At 41.8% G+C, this 14,933-nt stretch overlaps 1 protein-coding gene across 4 annotated transcripts in view; it reads left to right on the top strand.

The window, feature by feature from the left end:
• Positions 1 to 14,933, top strand: part of ITGA7 (integrin subunit alpha 7) — an 82,809-nt gene that overhangs the window by 41,877 nt on the left and 25,999 nt on the right. For 3 of the 4 annotated variants that reach the window (XM_070740430.1, XM_070740432.1, XM_070740433.1), the window contains 8 exons: positions 6,296 to 6,503; positions 7,451 to 7,644; positions 8,014 to 8,102; positions 9,187 to 9,314; positions 10,658 to 10,753; positions 11,997 to 12,061; positions 12,352 to 12,521; positions 14,407 to 14,556. In XM_070740430.1, the coding sequence (XP_070596531.1) occupies positions 6,296 to 6,503; positions 7,451 to 7,644; positions 8,014 to 8,102; positions 9,187 to 9,314; positions 10,658 to 10,753; positions 11,997 to 12,061; positions 12,352 to 12,521; positions 14,407 to 14,556 (1,100 nt within the window). Of the gene's footprint in view, positions 1 to 249; positions 370 to 6,295; positions 6,504 to 7,450; positions 7,645 to 8,013; positions 8,103 to 9,186; positions 9,315 to 10,657; positions 10,754 to 11,996; positions 12,062 to 12,351; positions 12,522 to 14,406; positions 14,557 to 14,933 lie in introns of all 4 variants that reach the window. The other variant, XM_070740431.1, reaches the window with a different exon arrangement.

Genomic DNA, 14,933 nt, shown 5'->3' with positions numbered 1-14,933 from the left:
ATTTTTTAATTTAATTTGCTGCTGTCTCGTTCTTTGGACCTGGGCAGTTCTATCTTGGAAGTAAAATGGTCTGATCGGCAACGATATGTGTAACTGGGGCCCAACCAGACAATAGTGTGTGAGCACAACCCAAGCCCTCAAGGCCCAATGCTCTGTGGTGTTTCCCTGCCTGGGCACCCGAATTTTCTCATACCGCTAACCATCTCTCTCCTCTCTCTCTCTCTCTCTCTCCTTCCATTGGCCTTGCAGGGATATTGTTTGTGACAAACATTGATAGCTCAGACCCTGATCAGTTGGTCTATAAAACGCCAGGTACCAGCGAACGGGCCCCCGGGACTGTTGGAGACGTAGCCCAAAATAGCTACTTAGGTTTGTAAGGTGTTGGTGTGCCCGTCTCCGTGATTCCTGCCTCTTCCTCCCCACTATTATCTTTAGCTAGTTTCTGTTGTTGTCCCCCTTCTGTTGTGTTTTGTCATTCCCCCTTTCTCCGCCTCCCCCCCCCTCCAAAAAAATACATGGCAACTAAAGTCTCAGGTCCTGCTGCTTTCAACCAGCAGAGGGTGCCAGTCCAAGCGTCTGCAGCAGCGCTAATTGTAAAAAAAAGGGAATCTTTATCATGGTGGATTTTTTTGTCTTTTGTTACAGGTTGCTGTAACAGGGAGCATATTGCTAAGGATAGAGGATCTGGGAATAGCAATTCAGTAAATAGCTTAATAATGACTGTTCAGCTTTCTCAGTGCAGCCTGTTTCAATAGGGATTATCACCACTAACACAGGTATCAAGAATATCACAGCCAAGAAGTGGAAGTTTTTTCTTTAAAAAAAAAATACATTGCAAAAGATTTAGTAGAGAAATGCCACATTATTTTGGCCTGCTTCCAAGGGCATATTGCATATTCTGGAGTTTAAGGAGCATACACGTCTGAGCTCAAAATTTCCATTATGAAATGTATCTACATTCGCATGCTTCCATTGTACTTCGCAGTCATATGCTTTATGTCAGAGCGTCTGGCATTGTGTGTGTAAGTGTGTGTGAGGTGTGAGAGTGTCAGGAATGTGACCAGATGTATATGTTGTGTGTGTGAGAGAGAGAGAGAGAGAGAGAGAGAGAGAGAGAGAGAGAGAGAGAGAGAGAGGGAGGGAGAGAGAGAGAGAATGTAATCGGGAGCTTTCATAGAAAAGAAAAAAGAAAAACAAACTATGACTTTGTGAAGGCCCACCCCTTTTTTTACAGGGTAAAAAAAAACCAGGGTACTTTATTATGTTCTGCCAATCATGCTTATAACAGTGGTGGCTGAGTGGTAAAGATGCTGGGCTTGTCAGCTGCAAAGCCAGCAGCCTGGGTTCGAAACCTGAACATCACATGATGGGGTGAGCTCCTGTCCTTGCCTAGTTCCTGCCCACCTACTCTGTTCCCCCCAAAATAAGACCAAAGTAAGGGGAGGAGGCCAGTCCTAAACCTTTTGCGGTTGTTCAGAGACTCCCTGCTTGATCCTTCCTCCCTGTCAAGCTGGGTGCTTCTTGACCAATGTAGAGAAGTTTGGAAATTCTGGGTGAGCAATTCTTGAACCCAGGAACTGGCCTTGACTCTAGTGGTGGTTTGGGTGGTATTCTTCTGACAGGCCTATATGCAGATATCCAGGATGCTCTTTGGCTTCAGATTGTTGCTGGAACCGCATGTGATGCCAGTGACTAGAAGCACCAGGGCACAGGTTTAGCTGTAAATCATCTCTGACTGTTTCCAGATGGAGCTAATCTGATTTTCGTAGTGCACCTGCTGTTCCCAAGTTGGATGACTGTAATGGTCTCTGTGTGACAGTCCTTATTGTATGATGCAGAGCACTGATGAGTGTTAGGTGAGCTTGGAAATGAGTGCAGGTGACTCCTGTTCTGAGAGCTCGGTAATGATTGCAGGTAGAATACTGGTCCCAATTTTTTATGTGCTGGAGCTATTTATCATTGGAGCATGTGGTTCATCAGGCCTGCTCTATATCAGTATCAATCAGAGGTGAAATGCAGCAGGTTCTGGAGAATCGGTAGGGGAAACTTTGAGTAGTTCAGAGAACTGGCAAGTACCATCTCTGACTGGCCCCAGAGTAAGGAGGGAATGGGAATTTTGCAGTATCCTTCCTCCAGGAGTTGGGAGGGAAAGAACCGGTAGAGGGAAAAAAATCGAGTTTCGCCCCTGGTACCAATTCTTTGGAATAAATATGCAAGGGGGAGGCGTGAATCTGTTTTTTAAAAAAATATTATTTAGAAAACAGCTAAAGACCTGCATGCATTCTTGGAGTGTATTTTTATACGCTTTATATAAAATGCCTGCTTGTTTCACTTGGCAGCCCTGAGAATTGAGTGTCTCTATCTGAGTTGATATATAAATTTCTAAATTTTGGATGACAGTATTTAAGGCTATTTTTTTTTAGCACCGATATTTTAATGCTGTTTAATTTGCGATTTTATTGTTGGAAACTAACCTGAGTGCTGTGAAGTGGTATGTTAAAATGTTAATAAATGAATAAGAAAGGTGCATTTTTTTTACTTGGAGCCAAACAAAATAGGTAGCCAAGGGCCTCAGATAAGATGTCTTGTTTGCTTAGGGGAGAAAAACATTAATTTACACTTAAACAGCTAGTGGTCAGTGATTGAGTTGAGGCGTTTATTTATTTGATTTTCCTCCTGTCTTTCTTTCAGGAACTCAAATGGTCATTCATAGTAGTTCCCTCCCCCTTTTTCCCCCATTAATAACAACCCTGTAAGGTAGGCTGGATGGAGTTACTGGTTTTGAATCATTAAAAAAATTCTGGTGGTTGGATGGGGAGGGGGATACTAGAATGAGAACCAGCTAAGATTGGTGTAGTAATTAAGGCACACCAAGCTAAACATTAGGGGACTGTGTGTTCTAGTCTTTCATAGGCATGAAAGACAGAGGGGTTAGGGTTTAGGACATTAAGCCTCCGCCAGTTGGATGAAGCTCTTTCCTCCGCAGCAGCTGATCGGCTGTGGCTGAATTTGGATTTTTGTGACCAAAGGGCTGGGGCCAAGAGCTAGGGGCCTTTGGGCGAGGGAGAGAAGGCAGCGGCCGATCAGCTGCTGCGGAGGAAAGAGCTTCATCCAACTGGCAGAGGCAAAAAGTCCCATCCCCGAGGGGTTAATTTGGACCAGTCATTTTTTTCTCAGCCCAACTCACCTCACAGAGAGGTGGTTGGGCAGAAAATAGGACAAAGGAGCATTAGCTATCTTCACTGCCTTGAGTTATTTATAGAAACAAAGGTAAGGGTTTTTTAAATAAAAACCTAAAATTAAATAAAAACCTGGCTCTGTGTCATTTGTAGTACAGGAGACTAGTGCAGGAAGAAAAGTTTGCTAGGGCATATTTGTTCTGTGGCAATTTAGGAGCAAGTGGAGTTAAGGCACTGATTTTGGGACAGTCGATCTGGTGATGCAGCAGAAACTGATGTGAACAGCAACTACTAATCTAGTAAAATAGGAATTAGTCATTTTGATCGGTATTTCGCCTCCTTTGCAAGCTAAAGACATTTTAAATATTTTATGAAACTGAAGTCTACAGTGGTGTGATTTAGGTTCAAACTGCCAAAGCAAGGTGGAGGACCTGTTTTTTGGCTCCCTTTTGCCCCCTGTCCACTCCAGAGAGATGCAGAGAAATGAGAAAAAGACCAAGTAACTTCATCAGTGATAGAAGACAAACCCAGCTCTCTTGTAGCACTGAGCTTGTTACCTAGCTGGGTAATGAAACATCTGTAAGAAAACAACCAAAGTTAGAGAGCGCCAAAGACTATCCCAGAGCTACAAACATTCAATTCTATTGGTAATACATTTTTTTTGCTTTAATTTGAAAAAGTCATCAATTTAGTATGACTATTTCTCCCTCATCTAGCTCTCTTGGTCACAAGGATATTTATTTACTTATTTACTTATTTACTTATTTACTTATTTACTTATTTACTTATTTACTTATTTACTTATTTACTTATTTACTTATTTACTTATTTATTTGATTTTTATGCCGCCCTTCTCCTTAGATTCAGGGTGGCTCAACTATTACATAATATATATTATATTACATAATCTTCTGTTGTTGGGATCCTCTTCTGATGAAGCAGACCAGTGATGGCTAACATTTTTGCCATTGCATGCCAAAAGGGGAGGGGCACTTGGGGTCGTGCATGTGTGTGCCCACACCCATAATTTAATGCACCACTGCTCCCCCCCCCCCCGCCCCGTGGCTCTGTCCTGGGAATTAGCTGAAAAGAGAAATTTTCTCTCGGATTCTAGAATAGAAAAGTTGGTCTTCTGGGAGATTGTCAGGGCGTGTATTTCAAGGAGCCTTTGCATTCCTGATCAAGAGCTGTTACCCAAGCCAAAAAACGCTCTCAGTCCCTTAGGAGTGGGAAATGACAACAGACAAAGGCCAAGGGAGACTCTAATCAGACTATAGAGCTTGCCTGCCTCTTTCAGGATGGAATGCTTTTTCCCCCCCCTTAAAAGAAGTTTTCCGTCTCTAAGTAATCCACTTCTCTGGGCCCTGTAGCCAAAAGCAACTTCTGTTTTCCCCCCCCTCCTCCTTGGTCCTTGAGATGTTGCTTTTCCTGCTGTTCTAGTTTTAAAGTATTGATTTCCCTCTTCTTCCCAAGCAGCCTTTATGACGGATGCATTCTGGCATGCTTGGTGGGAAGGGAGACAAAACTAGGGAAATCCAGCAATCCCTTTCCTTAAAAAAAACACATTTTATTAGGTTATAAATTATTATAAAATGCAAAATACAAAAGTAAATAAAAGGCGCAGTGAAAGGGGAGGGGAAGGGGAGAGATAAGTGAGGGAAGGATAAGGGAAAGAGAAACAATGACTTCCAACTCTCTCTGTTGCAGTAGAATAAGGCATTAAGATCAAACTGCAGCCTTTTGTTTTTCCGTACTAATAAGAACAGTTCTTTTCTTTAAAAATCTAACAATCTTAACCGTAAAACCCAAAGTCAAAATTACATTCTTTTCCACATCATGAAATTCAGAAGTGGTTTCCCTGTGGAAAAAAAAGTACTTACGATGTTTCCTTTGATCAGAGTAGTCAGTTTGCCATCCCAGCTAACTCCCATCAACTTCTGCATCCATTCTTCCATGGTAGATATTGAAGTGTCTTTCCATTTTTGCGCATACAATAGTCTTGCTGCTGTCAGCATATATATATATATAGTAACAAAATTCCATTTTTTTTCCTCCAGTTCTTTTTCCATTACAGTGTTCCCTCGATTTTTGCGGGTTCGAACTTCGCGAAAAGTCTATACCACGGTTTTTCAAAAATATTAATTAAAAAATTCTTTGCGGTTTTCCCCCCTATACCACGGTTTTTCCTGCCCAATGACGTCATATATCATCACCAAACTTTCGTCCACCTTTAATAAATATTTTTTTAATAAACTTTAATAAAGAAACATGTTTAGTAATAATCTAAATGGTTGCTAAAGGAATGGGAAATTGCAATTTAGGGTTTTAAAGTGTTAAGGGAAGGCTTGTGATACTGTTCATAGCCAAAAATAGTGTATTTACTTCCGCATCTCTACTTCGCGGAAATTCAACTTTCGCGGGCGGTCTCGGAATGCATCCCCTGCGAAAATCGAGGGAACACTGTAATTCCAAAAGGAAAAATTCTGGTTTCATATCTATCTTCATTTTCAGGATTTTCTGTATTAAAATATGAATCACGCTTCAATTTTTTTTATTTATCACATGTCCACCATAGATGATAAAAGTCCCTTCTTTATTCTTCCAACATTCATTTGACATACCTTTATACATCTTAGATAGCTTATGTGATGTTAAATACCATTGATACATCATCTTATAAAAATTCTCTTTTAAATTATAATTTAATGTAAATTTTGCAATCCCTTTCCTTAACATAGCTCCCAATGAGAAAGAACAGTACCTTTCACCAGTCTTATTACTGTGGTGCCGAGGACATGTTGTCGTCACATGACATATTGCAACTCTTTCCTCCTTTGCTAAAATTCAGGAAAAATTCAGGAAGAAGAATGTCAACCAGTTGAACGTAGGTCTTGGGCCTGGGATGTTTATGAATGGTGTGTGCCTGTGAGCATGCAGTGTGTGCATGTTTGTGCATTTACACATTAAGTCTAGAACTGGTATCGGTACTGGTATTGAAAGTTCGTGGTCTGATAGCTCATCTTGTAAGTTTTGGAATGAAAATTCTGGAAATATTGTGTTAATGCCCATTAAGATATCTTTCTCAAATGACCAAGTGCCCCGTCCTCCGTTTCCAGGCTTTTCTGTAGATTCTGGAGTGGGGATAACCAGGAAGAACAAGCTGAGCTTTGTAACAGGGGCACCCCGAGCAAATCATATTGGATCCGTGGTGATCTTGCATCGAGACAGCGTTAACAGCTTAATGCCTGAGTTTATCCTCTCAGGAGAGAAACTGGCTTCGTCCTTTGGCTACTCTCTGGCTGTAGTAGATCTCAATCATGATGGGTAAGTAATGTGGGAGGAAGACACAGCAGGGTTGAAGTTCTTGGGCAAAAGGCTTTTTACTCCATGCTCTGTTCAATGGTCTACTCTGGCATTGCACTATATGGTCCATTGCCCATTGTTCATTGTCTAGCTCAGTGTTTCTCAATTATTTTCTGTTACGCCCCCCCCCCCCCAAGGAAGAAGCCCCTCCCCAACTCTCCTCCGGGACACTTATCCGCTGAAAAAAATCAAGCGGCCTATCAGTATGATTGGGGTGTAATGTGTTTTAAGTGACACCCAGTAAGGGCTACCAAACTTTTTACTACCAAACTGTGGGCGTGGCTTATGCATTTTCTTTCAACATCTTTCAGTGCAAATTGGATGCTCTGGAGGGGAACTCCATTTTTGCTACCCCACTGCATTCGCCCCCGTCCAGCCAGCAGCCCACCCCTGGTGACAGCTTAATTTATTTGGCTTCATGCTGTCCCCTGCCAAAATTTTTAGACACAGTAAACATACCGGTCTTTCCTCGTCTGCTACTGTAGTCACAGTGAAGCCAAGCACTACATACGTTTCAACTTATTTCCTCATCTTAGCTTTCAGGAGACTTACGTTAGTCTCATTATCTCCGTCTCTCTCCTCCTTTTTTTCATCCCTGTTAAATTTCTATGGTGTCTCTTAAGGGTTTGTTATATGCACTTCATATTTCCTACTCTGTGCTGTGTGCTATTGTTCGATGAAAAAAACCCTACTCCCTGCACCAAAAAAAAGCACATTCCCCGGGGTCACACGCTCCCCCTTGGCATCGCCCCCCGCCCCCCAAGGGAAGCCCACCCCACTATTTGAGAAACTCTGGTCTAGCCCAAGTGCACAAGAGCGCATAGGGGGACACTGTTGGAGTAGACCTCGAAAAGCCATCTGAGGAAGAGGGCAAAAAGTGAGCCACACTTACACCTTGTTTCTTTTAGATGGATGGACTTGGTGGTTGGAGCACCAAACTTCTTTGATCGAAAGGAACGGATCGGGGGTGCCGTCTACGTTTACATAAACCAGGCAGGGCGCTGGAAAAACCTCCTCCCCATTCGCCTCAATGGCACCTCCGACTCCCTGTTCGGCATCACAGTGGGGGCCATTGGGGATCTCAACCAAGATGGTTTCCAAGGTGAGATTCTTGAACCTCTGGTGGAAAAGATGGGCACGAATTCTTAGGTTGTTTCCTGTGTGTGCTACCTGTGAATTTGAGTTAAGGTTAGGGGGGATTCCGGGGGACCAAGCAAAATATACCTGCTTGGAAGTAAGCCTTTGAGGATCGGGAGGGACAAAGGTTCAAAGCCTGTGTGTAGGATAGTATTGGGTGGCTCTTGGAATAGAAAAAGAACAATTAGAGAAGTGTGCATGTGTGAGAAACAAAAATAAAAGAAAGCCAATATCTGTGTTAGAAGTTCCAAAAAGCTAGAAATTTGAAATACAATTACAATTGCTGTGAGATGTGGTTCTTACATCCGTTTGCCCCAATTTCCTTAATTTCCAGACTTTGCGGTTGGAGCACCTCTGGATGGTGACGGGAAAGTCTACATCTATCATGGCAGTAACTTGGGAATTGTGACAAAACCTGCTCAGGTCAGTTCCCTTTCCAGTTAATTAAATGACTGAGAAACAGTACATCTTTATATGTACTACTACTAATAATAACAACAACAGAGTTTCAAGGAACCTTGGAGGTCTTCTAGTCCAACCCCCTGTTTGGGCAGGAGACCTTACATAACTTCAGACAAATGGTTATCCAACATCTTCTTAAAAACTTCCAGTGTTGGAGCATTCACAACCTCTGGAGGCATGCTGTTCCACTGATCAAACATTCTAACTATCAGGAAATTTCTCCTTAGTTCTAAGTTGCTTCTCTCCTTGATTAGTTTCCACCCATTACTTCTTGTCCTACCCTCAGGTGTTTTGGAGAATAGCCTGACTCCCTCTTCTTTGTGGCAAACCTTGAGATATTGGAACACTGCTATTATATTTATGCTCTGCCTTGGCTCTACATAGGTAGAAAGTAAGGAATAGAGATAGAGATGTGGAGGAACCATTGCCTAAGCTGGTGGTTCAGGGATGAGTTGCTCCTGGTTCGGCCCGGTTCTGCGAACCGGTAACGCCGGCAGTAGGGGACTCCTCCCACACGCTGGCACGCGTACGCAAACTGGCAACAAAGGGCTTTAGAACCCACCACTGCAGTAGGGGGCTTGGAGTATTTCAAGAGGGCCACCGGTGAAAAACATATAGAGAAATCACAACATGTGCCAAGCGGGATGCAGAAAAGCTATGACCGCAATATTAAATATTGTCTTCTTGATATTAGAAAGTGGACCAGATACTGGTCATGGGATCTGGAAAGGGAGCAAGGAGAAAGGAGAAAAAGAAGGTCGAATGAGGTGAAGGGTAAAAAGAAAGAAAGTGGAAGCATTTTTTAAATCCAAAGCAACAAGGTAACATTTAGAAGCGACTCTGACATATATGCCACTAATTCATTTGAAGCATAAGAAAGGGGAGGAGGTACTGCACAATCAGATTTGCCAGACTCTAGCCATTCTCAATAAAAGTCATTTAAACCTTCCTGGCTAAACTATCTAGTGGGGCTGAGAACAAACATTCATTTTCTCTATTTATCATCATTATTTTTTTCTGATTACAACATACTTGATCTCTGTAGATCCTGACTGGGGAGAGTTTTGGCATCAAGATGTTTGGCTATTCCTTTTCTGGAGGGCTGGATATTGATGGCAATTTTTATCCGGATCTCCTAGTGGGCTCACTGTCTGACACAGTAGTATTGTACAGGTAAACCTTGGGGGGGAAGGGGGAAGTAGGGAAATGATCTTCAATAATCCAATTGCTTAAATGGAAACTCATTCGGTGACTTCGAGCCAACAAACAAGGATGGTCTTGTGGAGAAAAACTGGGAGGATGGATCACTGTGAGCCCCTATATACAATAAACAGGACAGTGTCCCACAGAGAAACTAGTGTAGGTTTTAGGAGTAGCAAATACCAGCAAGAAGGGTGGGCTATTGATAAAGCACAGAATACCAGGCTACACTAACTGCGAATTTACTACACTGCTCAAAAAAATAAAGGGAACACTTTAAAAACAGAATATAACTTCATGTAAATCAAACTTCTATGAAATCAAACTGTCCACTTAGGAAGCAACACTGATTGACAATCAATTTCACATGCTGTTGTGCACATTCAACAAAGTATTCAATGAGAATATTTCATTCATTCAGATCTAGGATGTATTATTTGAGTGTTCCCCCTTTTTTTTTTTGAGCAGTACAGTATATGTAAAAGAAATGACCCGCTGAGCACAAGAAGGAGATGGGTTTGGGAATCCCACCATAAATTATGATTACCGTATTTTTCAGACTATAAGAGGCACCAAGATTTCAAAGAGCTATATAAGAAAAAAAGTTTTTGTTTTCGGTTTGTTTGAAAGGCCTGCAGAGAGCTCCCAGGGGCCAGGGGAAGGGAAAAACACAGTTTTTGTGAAAAATTGGCCTTTTTTGCCCATTTATTTGCAAAAATTGTGTTTTTTCCTTCCCCCAGCCCTCTGGAGCTCTCTGCAGCCTTCCCTGACCCTCTGCCCATCCCATTATTGCAAAAAAAAAAAAAAGGTGAAAAAACAGGAACTTCTTTTGCAGAAATGGGGTGTTTATGCCTTTCCCCAGCATCCAGGAGTTTTCTGCAGGCTTCCCAGATCCTCTGCCCATCCCATTGTTTGCAAACATTTCGCAAAAATGGGCTGTGAGGGTGGGACCAAAAATGGCTGTATTTGTTGTATAAGATGCACCGACATTTCCACCTTCTTTTAGGAGGGAAAAGGTGCGTCTTATATTCTGAAAAATATGGTAAATCTGTAGATAACCTATACAACTGTCATCTCTTACTCTTGTAGTTACAACTGGAAATAGATTTGTAGAAAGCATGACAGGGACATAAATGACCATATTGTATCTCTGCCATAAGTGTGAGAACACTTCCATCCTATTTGGATATTTAGTTAGGAAATTGATCATTGCCAAATGCTGTCAAGAACTCACCTGTATTAAAATTTTGGCCTTCAATGAGCCTCACTGTCTTCAACCAGCTTAGTTTCTTATTGCTGTCCAATGTACTTTTTAGATCTCGACCTGTCATCCATATCTCCAGAAATATCACTGCCAACCCCCCAAATGTCGACCTGGAGAATGTTAAATGCCGTTTTATGGAGGGCATCTGGTGAGGACAATCTTCTCTTCCTTGATTGTATCTTATTGCTTCTGCAACTCTTCCTACTCCTTTGCTTTTCGAACATCCAGCAGATGTTTCATGAATATGCCTGTAGCTTTGATGCTGTTTCAAATAATACTCTACAGTAGTGGTTCTCAACCTTTTGTTCACCATGGTGCCCCTTTGCCCCTTTATATATCTACGAAAACAAATATATATATATTTATAGAAGGCAGCTTAGGTCTTTATAGAAGGAAGGCAGCTTAGGTCTCGCAGTGTTCACCTTAGAACAAGGACAGAAATACCAGCCTGAAGATGATGAGTGGGACCTCATCGAAACGTCGCCAGAAATTTCCAAATCCTACACGGGAAGAAAAATCATAAAACAGCGTACAATAATAATCCAATACTAAAAACGATTAAAAACCCATTAATATAAAAAACCAAACATACATACAGACATACCATGCATAAAATTGTAAAGGCCTAGGGGGAAAGGGAATCTCAATTCCCCCATGCCTGGTGGCAGAGGTGGGTTTTAAGTAGCTTACGAAAGGCAAGGAGGGTGTGGGCAATTTTAATCTCTGGGGGGAGTTGGTTCCAGAGGGTCGGGGCCACCAAAGAGAAGGCTCTTCCCCTGGGTCCTGCCAAGTGGCATTGTTTAGTTGACGGGACCTGGAGAAGACCCACTCTGTGGGACCTAACTGGTCGCTGGGATTCGTGCAGCAGAAGGTGGTCCCTTACATAGCCATAGACTGTGACCACGGACCCCCCCAAGATTTTATTCAATAATTAAATCATCACATTTCTTCAAGCCTTCACGGATCAAAGGTTGAAAACAGAAAAGATCAGTGATGTTTTTTATGGGCCTGCTCATTGCCATCCCGGGGGGTGGAGGGGGAAACCTGACTTGATAATGCCTTCAGATGTAATAACGTGCCCGTCCTTTACATGTTTCAAACCACTTTGAGTTTAGTTGTCTCAGAGCCCAAGCTAATAATCTTCCGTTGCTGAATGAGCATTTTTAGGAGCATGTTTCTTGCTCTACTGTGTTCTTTATGATTGGCAAGCAGTACAGAAACCAGGAGAACAAAATTTGTAAATTCTTGTCCTGCAGTGAGACGAGAACAACGCCATGAGAACCAAAACGTTGAATTGGGATTGCCAGGCCATTGTGATGGTGCTGTTAAATAATTAGTTTTTAAAAGATCAGGGCCTACTTTCCTTCTTTCTTTCTTTCTGCTTTCTTTAGCAGTGTGGAAATACAAGCCTGTTTCATCTATACAGCCAACCCTTCAAGCTATAGTCCACCCATCAGTGAGTATTGTCTGGAACTTTTCAAGTTTCTTGGCTTTTCAATATCCTTATATTCTTGGTTTTTTGTTGCTGCTTCAACACCTAAATCATAACAGTGTAGAGAATGAGCCCCATTGTAGTTGATCACTATATTCTATGGCTTGTGTAGTAGATCAGTAGATCTTAAAATTGGGCAAGGGAATCCTGTTCAAGGAATAGAACATTTCAACAAACTAAATCTGGCCACCAGTAGAAATTACTTCTAGTCTCTTTTCTTTCACTTTCTCCTCTGCCTCTCCTTCTTCTCTTAGGACTTGAGTACCAATTTGAGGCTGATGGTGACCGCCGGCAACAAGGAAAAACGTCTAGAGTCTTTTTCCGACATCAGAAGGCCAATGACATTGAGCATCAGTACTCTGGAGTACTAGAGCTGCCCAAACAACAATCAAAGGCTTGCACCAAGGCCAAACTACAGCTGAAGGTGAGTGTCCTAGCCCATCTTGCTGGGTCTCTTAGCTCTTGATTTCTGTAAGTCACCTAAAAGGAGGTGGCATTAAGAAATGTAAGTACCTAAGTAGCTTTCTTCGGCCTGATCTAGATGAGCCATTAAAGATCTGGCTTAATATATGTGGTTGACAAGATCCAGGATGCTACTTTTGGTTGACATAAGCAGTTCCCTGTTTTGCCTTTCATTGTTGATGGAACAACTTGGAAATAAAAAAAGATGGAAGGTTTACCTCCTGCAGGTACACAGACCCTGCCACTGTGTATTTGAAGCTTCTCTGTAATCACCACAAGCTGAATTTGAAAAAGAGCCCAGTAAGGCAGAGTGCTTGCGGTAGATTTTGGATAACAATAATCATAAAATTCCTTGAGTGAACAAGATCTTTGTTCTAACAATGGAGGATTTTCTATCTGTAGGTGGGAGGGAAGGCTTGATTTATTTCAGACGCCTTTTTGAATGTTTAATTTCCATTTATAAAACATGGCCTCCATCCAGGGTTATGTCAGTGAATCTTCACTTACACAATGGTATTTCCTCTTTCTTGATAGACCTCTCAGGCCTCCAAAGCAAATTAGAGGGCGGGGATGGACAGCTAGAATCCCCTTGTCCGCAAACATGCTGTTGGACCTAGCCTCCGTTTCAAGATTTTTCACTTATTTATTTCCTTTTAAAATACCTTCATTAGGAAGCTGTTTTATTCAGATCTTCCCATATTATGTCTAAAAAGTCCAGCACAATGACTAATTTACAAATTTTTGGCCCAGCTCTTAACAGCCAAACAACAAACTAAGACCCATCTGCATTTAGGCTTTGCCATATTGCGCTGATTCCTACAATTCCCCCATCCAATTAAGCTTTTTGCACCCTAACGTTTCTAACAGCCTGTTATTAGCCACCACATCCTGCCTGGAATATTGGCTATGAGTTTACAGCTGTGGCCTCTTGTCACCATGACGCTCAGAGGAACTAAGTTACAGGGGGAGAAATTTAAGATATGCAAAATTTGTCATAAAATATTCCAAGGCAGAAGCAGACCGTGCCTCTTGTAATAGGCCATTCCAAGTGTTCCAGAAGAGCAGCACTAAAAAGGAATCTGTTCTCAATGCTATTTTGCAACCTTTAGATTAAAATGATTCCATTTCCAAACTGGACCTGTTCAGGGTCGCTTTGGGCTTTTGACTATACTATGGTAAACATTTTGAGAATTGCATTTATCGTAGTATACGCAACGTATTTATTTATTTATTTATTTATATTTATTCATTCATTCATTCATTCATTCATTCATTTATTTATTTTATTCATTCATTCATTCATTTATTTTTATTTATTCATTCATTCATTCATTTATCAGATTTGTATGCCGCCCCTCTCCGTAGACTCGGGGCGGCTAACAACAATAATAATACAATGTAAACAAATCTAATATTTAAGTTAATTTTAAAAACTCCAATTTAAGAAACCAATCATACATACTGACATACCATGCATAAATTTTATAAGCCTAGGGGGAAGGGAAAGTCTCAATTCCCCCATGCCTGACGACAGAGGTGGGTTTTAAGGAGCTTATGAAAGGCAAGGAGGGTGGGGGGCAACTCTGATATCTGGGGGGAGTTGGTTCCAAAGGGTCGGGGCCGCCACAGAGAAGGCTCTTCCCCTGGGTCCCCTGGGTATATTGTGATTGCCTTATTTATAGGAGGAAGCCCATTGCGTAGTATACGCAATGTATATTGCAGTTGTCTTCATGATAGGAGAAAATCCGTTGTGTAGTATATTCAATGTATATTGCAGTTGTCTTCATTATAGGAGAAAATCCGTTGCGTAGTATATGCAATGTATATTGCGATTGTCTTCATTATAGGAGGAAGTCCGGGACAAGCTACATCCCATTGTTGTGACGATGACTTATAACATCAAGCATGGCCGAAGCAGACGCCAGATCCCAGGGGCCACCCTGGGGCCTCTCTTGCCTGTACTGAATGCTGTGCCACACAACTCTCAGAGGATTGAGGTAGGCAAACATCTGAGGACAAGGTTATGCTAAGGAGAAGTTCCCCCCCCACTCCCCCTGTTCACTGGTTAACTAGGAAAGAAAGCAGGCTCTATTAATCATTTTTATTACTGTTTCAGAATCCCTTTGTTAGGAGGTTGAACAAACAGCCAAGGTTAAGGGGTCAAATAAGAAAAATCTGTGGCTGGTCCCAGGTTCTTTTTTCCTTTTGCATCTAGAGTTATGGATTTATTTGTGTGTCACGTTCTTTTAAAGCAGTGTACAATGTGTAGCACTTCACAAAGCACATCAAAGTTGTTAGTAATGTAAATAAAACTGAATAGAATTCTTTTATTGGCCAAGTGTGATTGGACACACAAGAAATTTGTCTTTGGTGC

The sequence above is a fragment of the Erythrolamprus reginae genome, chromosome 2 (genome assembly GCF_031021105.1).
Source record: "Erythrolamprus reginae isolate rEryReg1 chromosome 2, rEryReg1.hap1, whole genome shotgun sequence".
NCBI lineage: Eukaryota > Metazoa > Chordata > Lepidosauria > Squamata > Dipsadidae > Erythrolamprus > Erythrolamprus reginae.
This window is presented reverse-complemented; position numbering and strand designations above follow the sequence as displayed.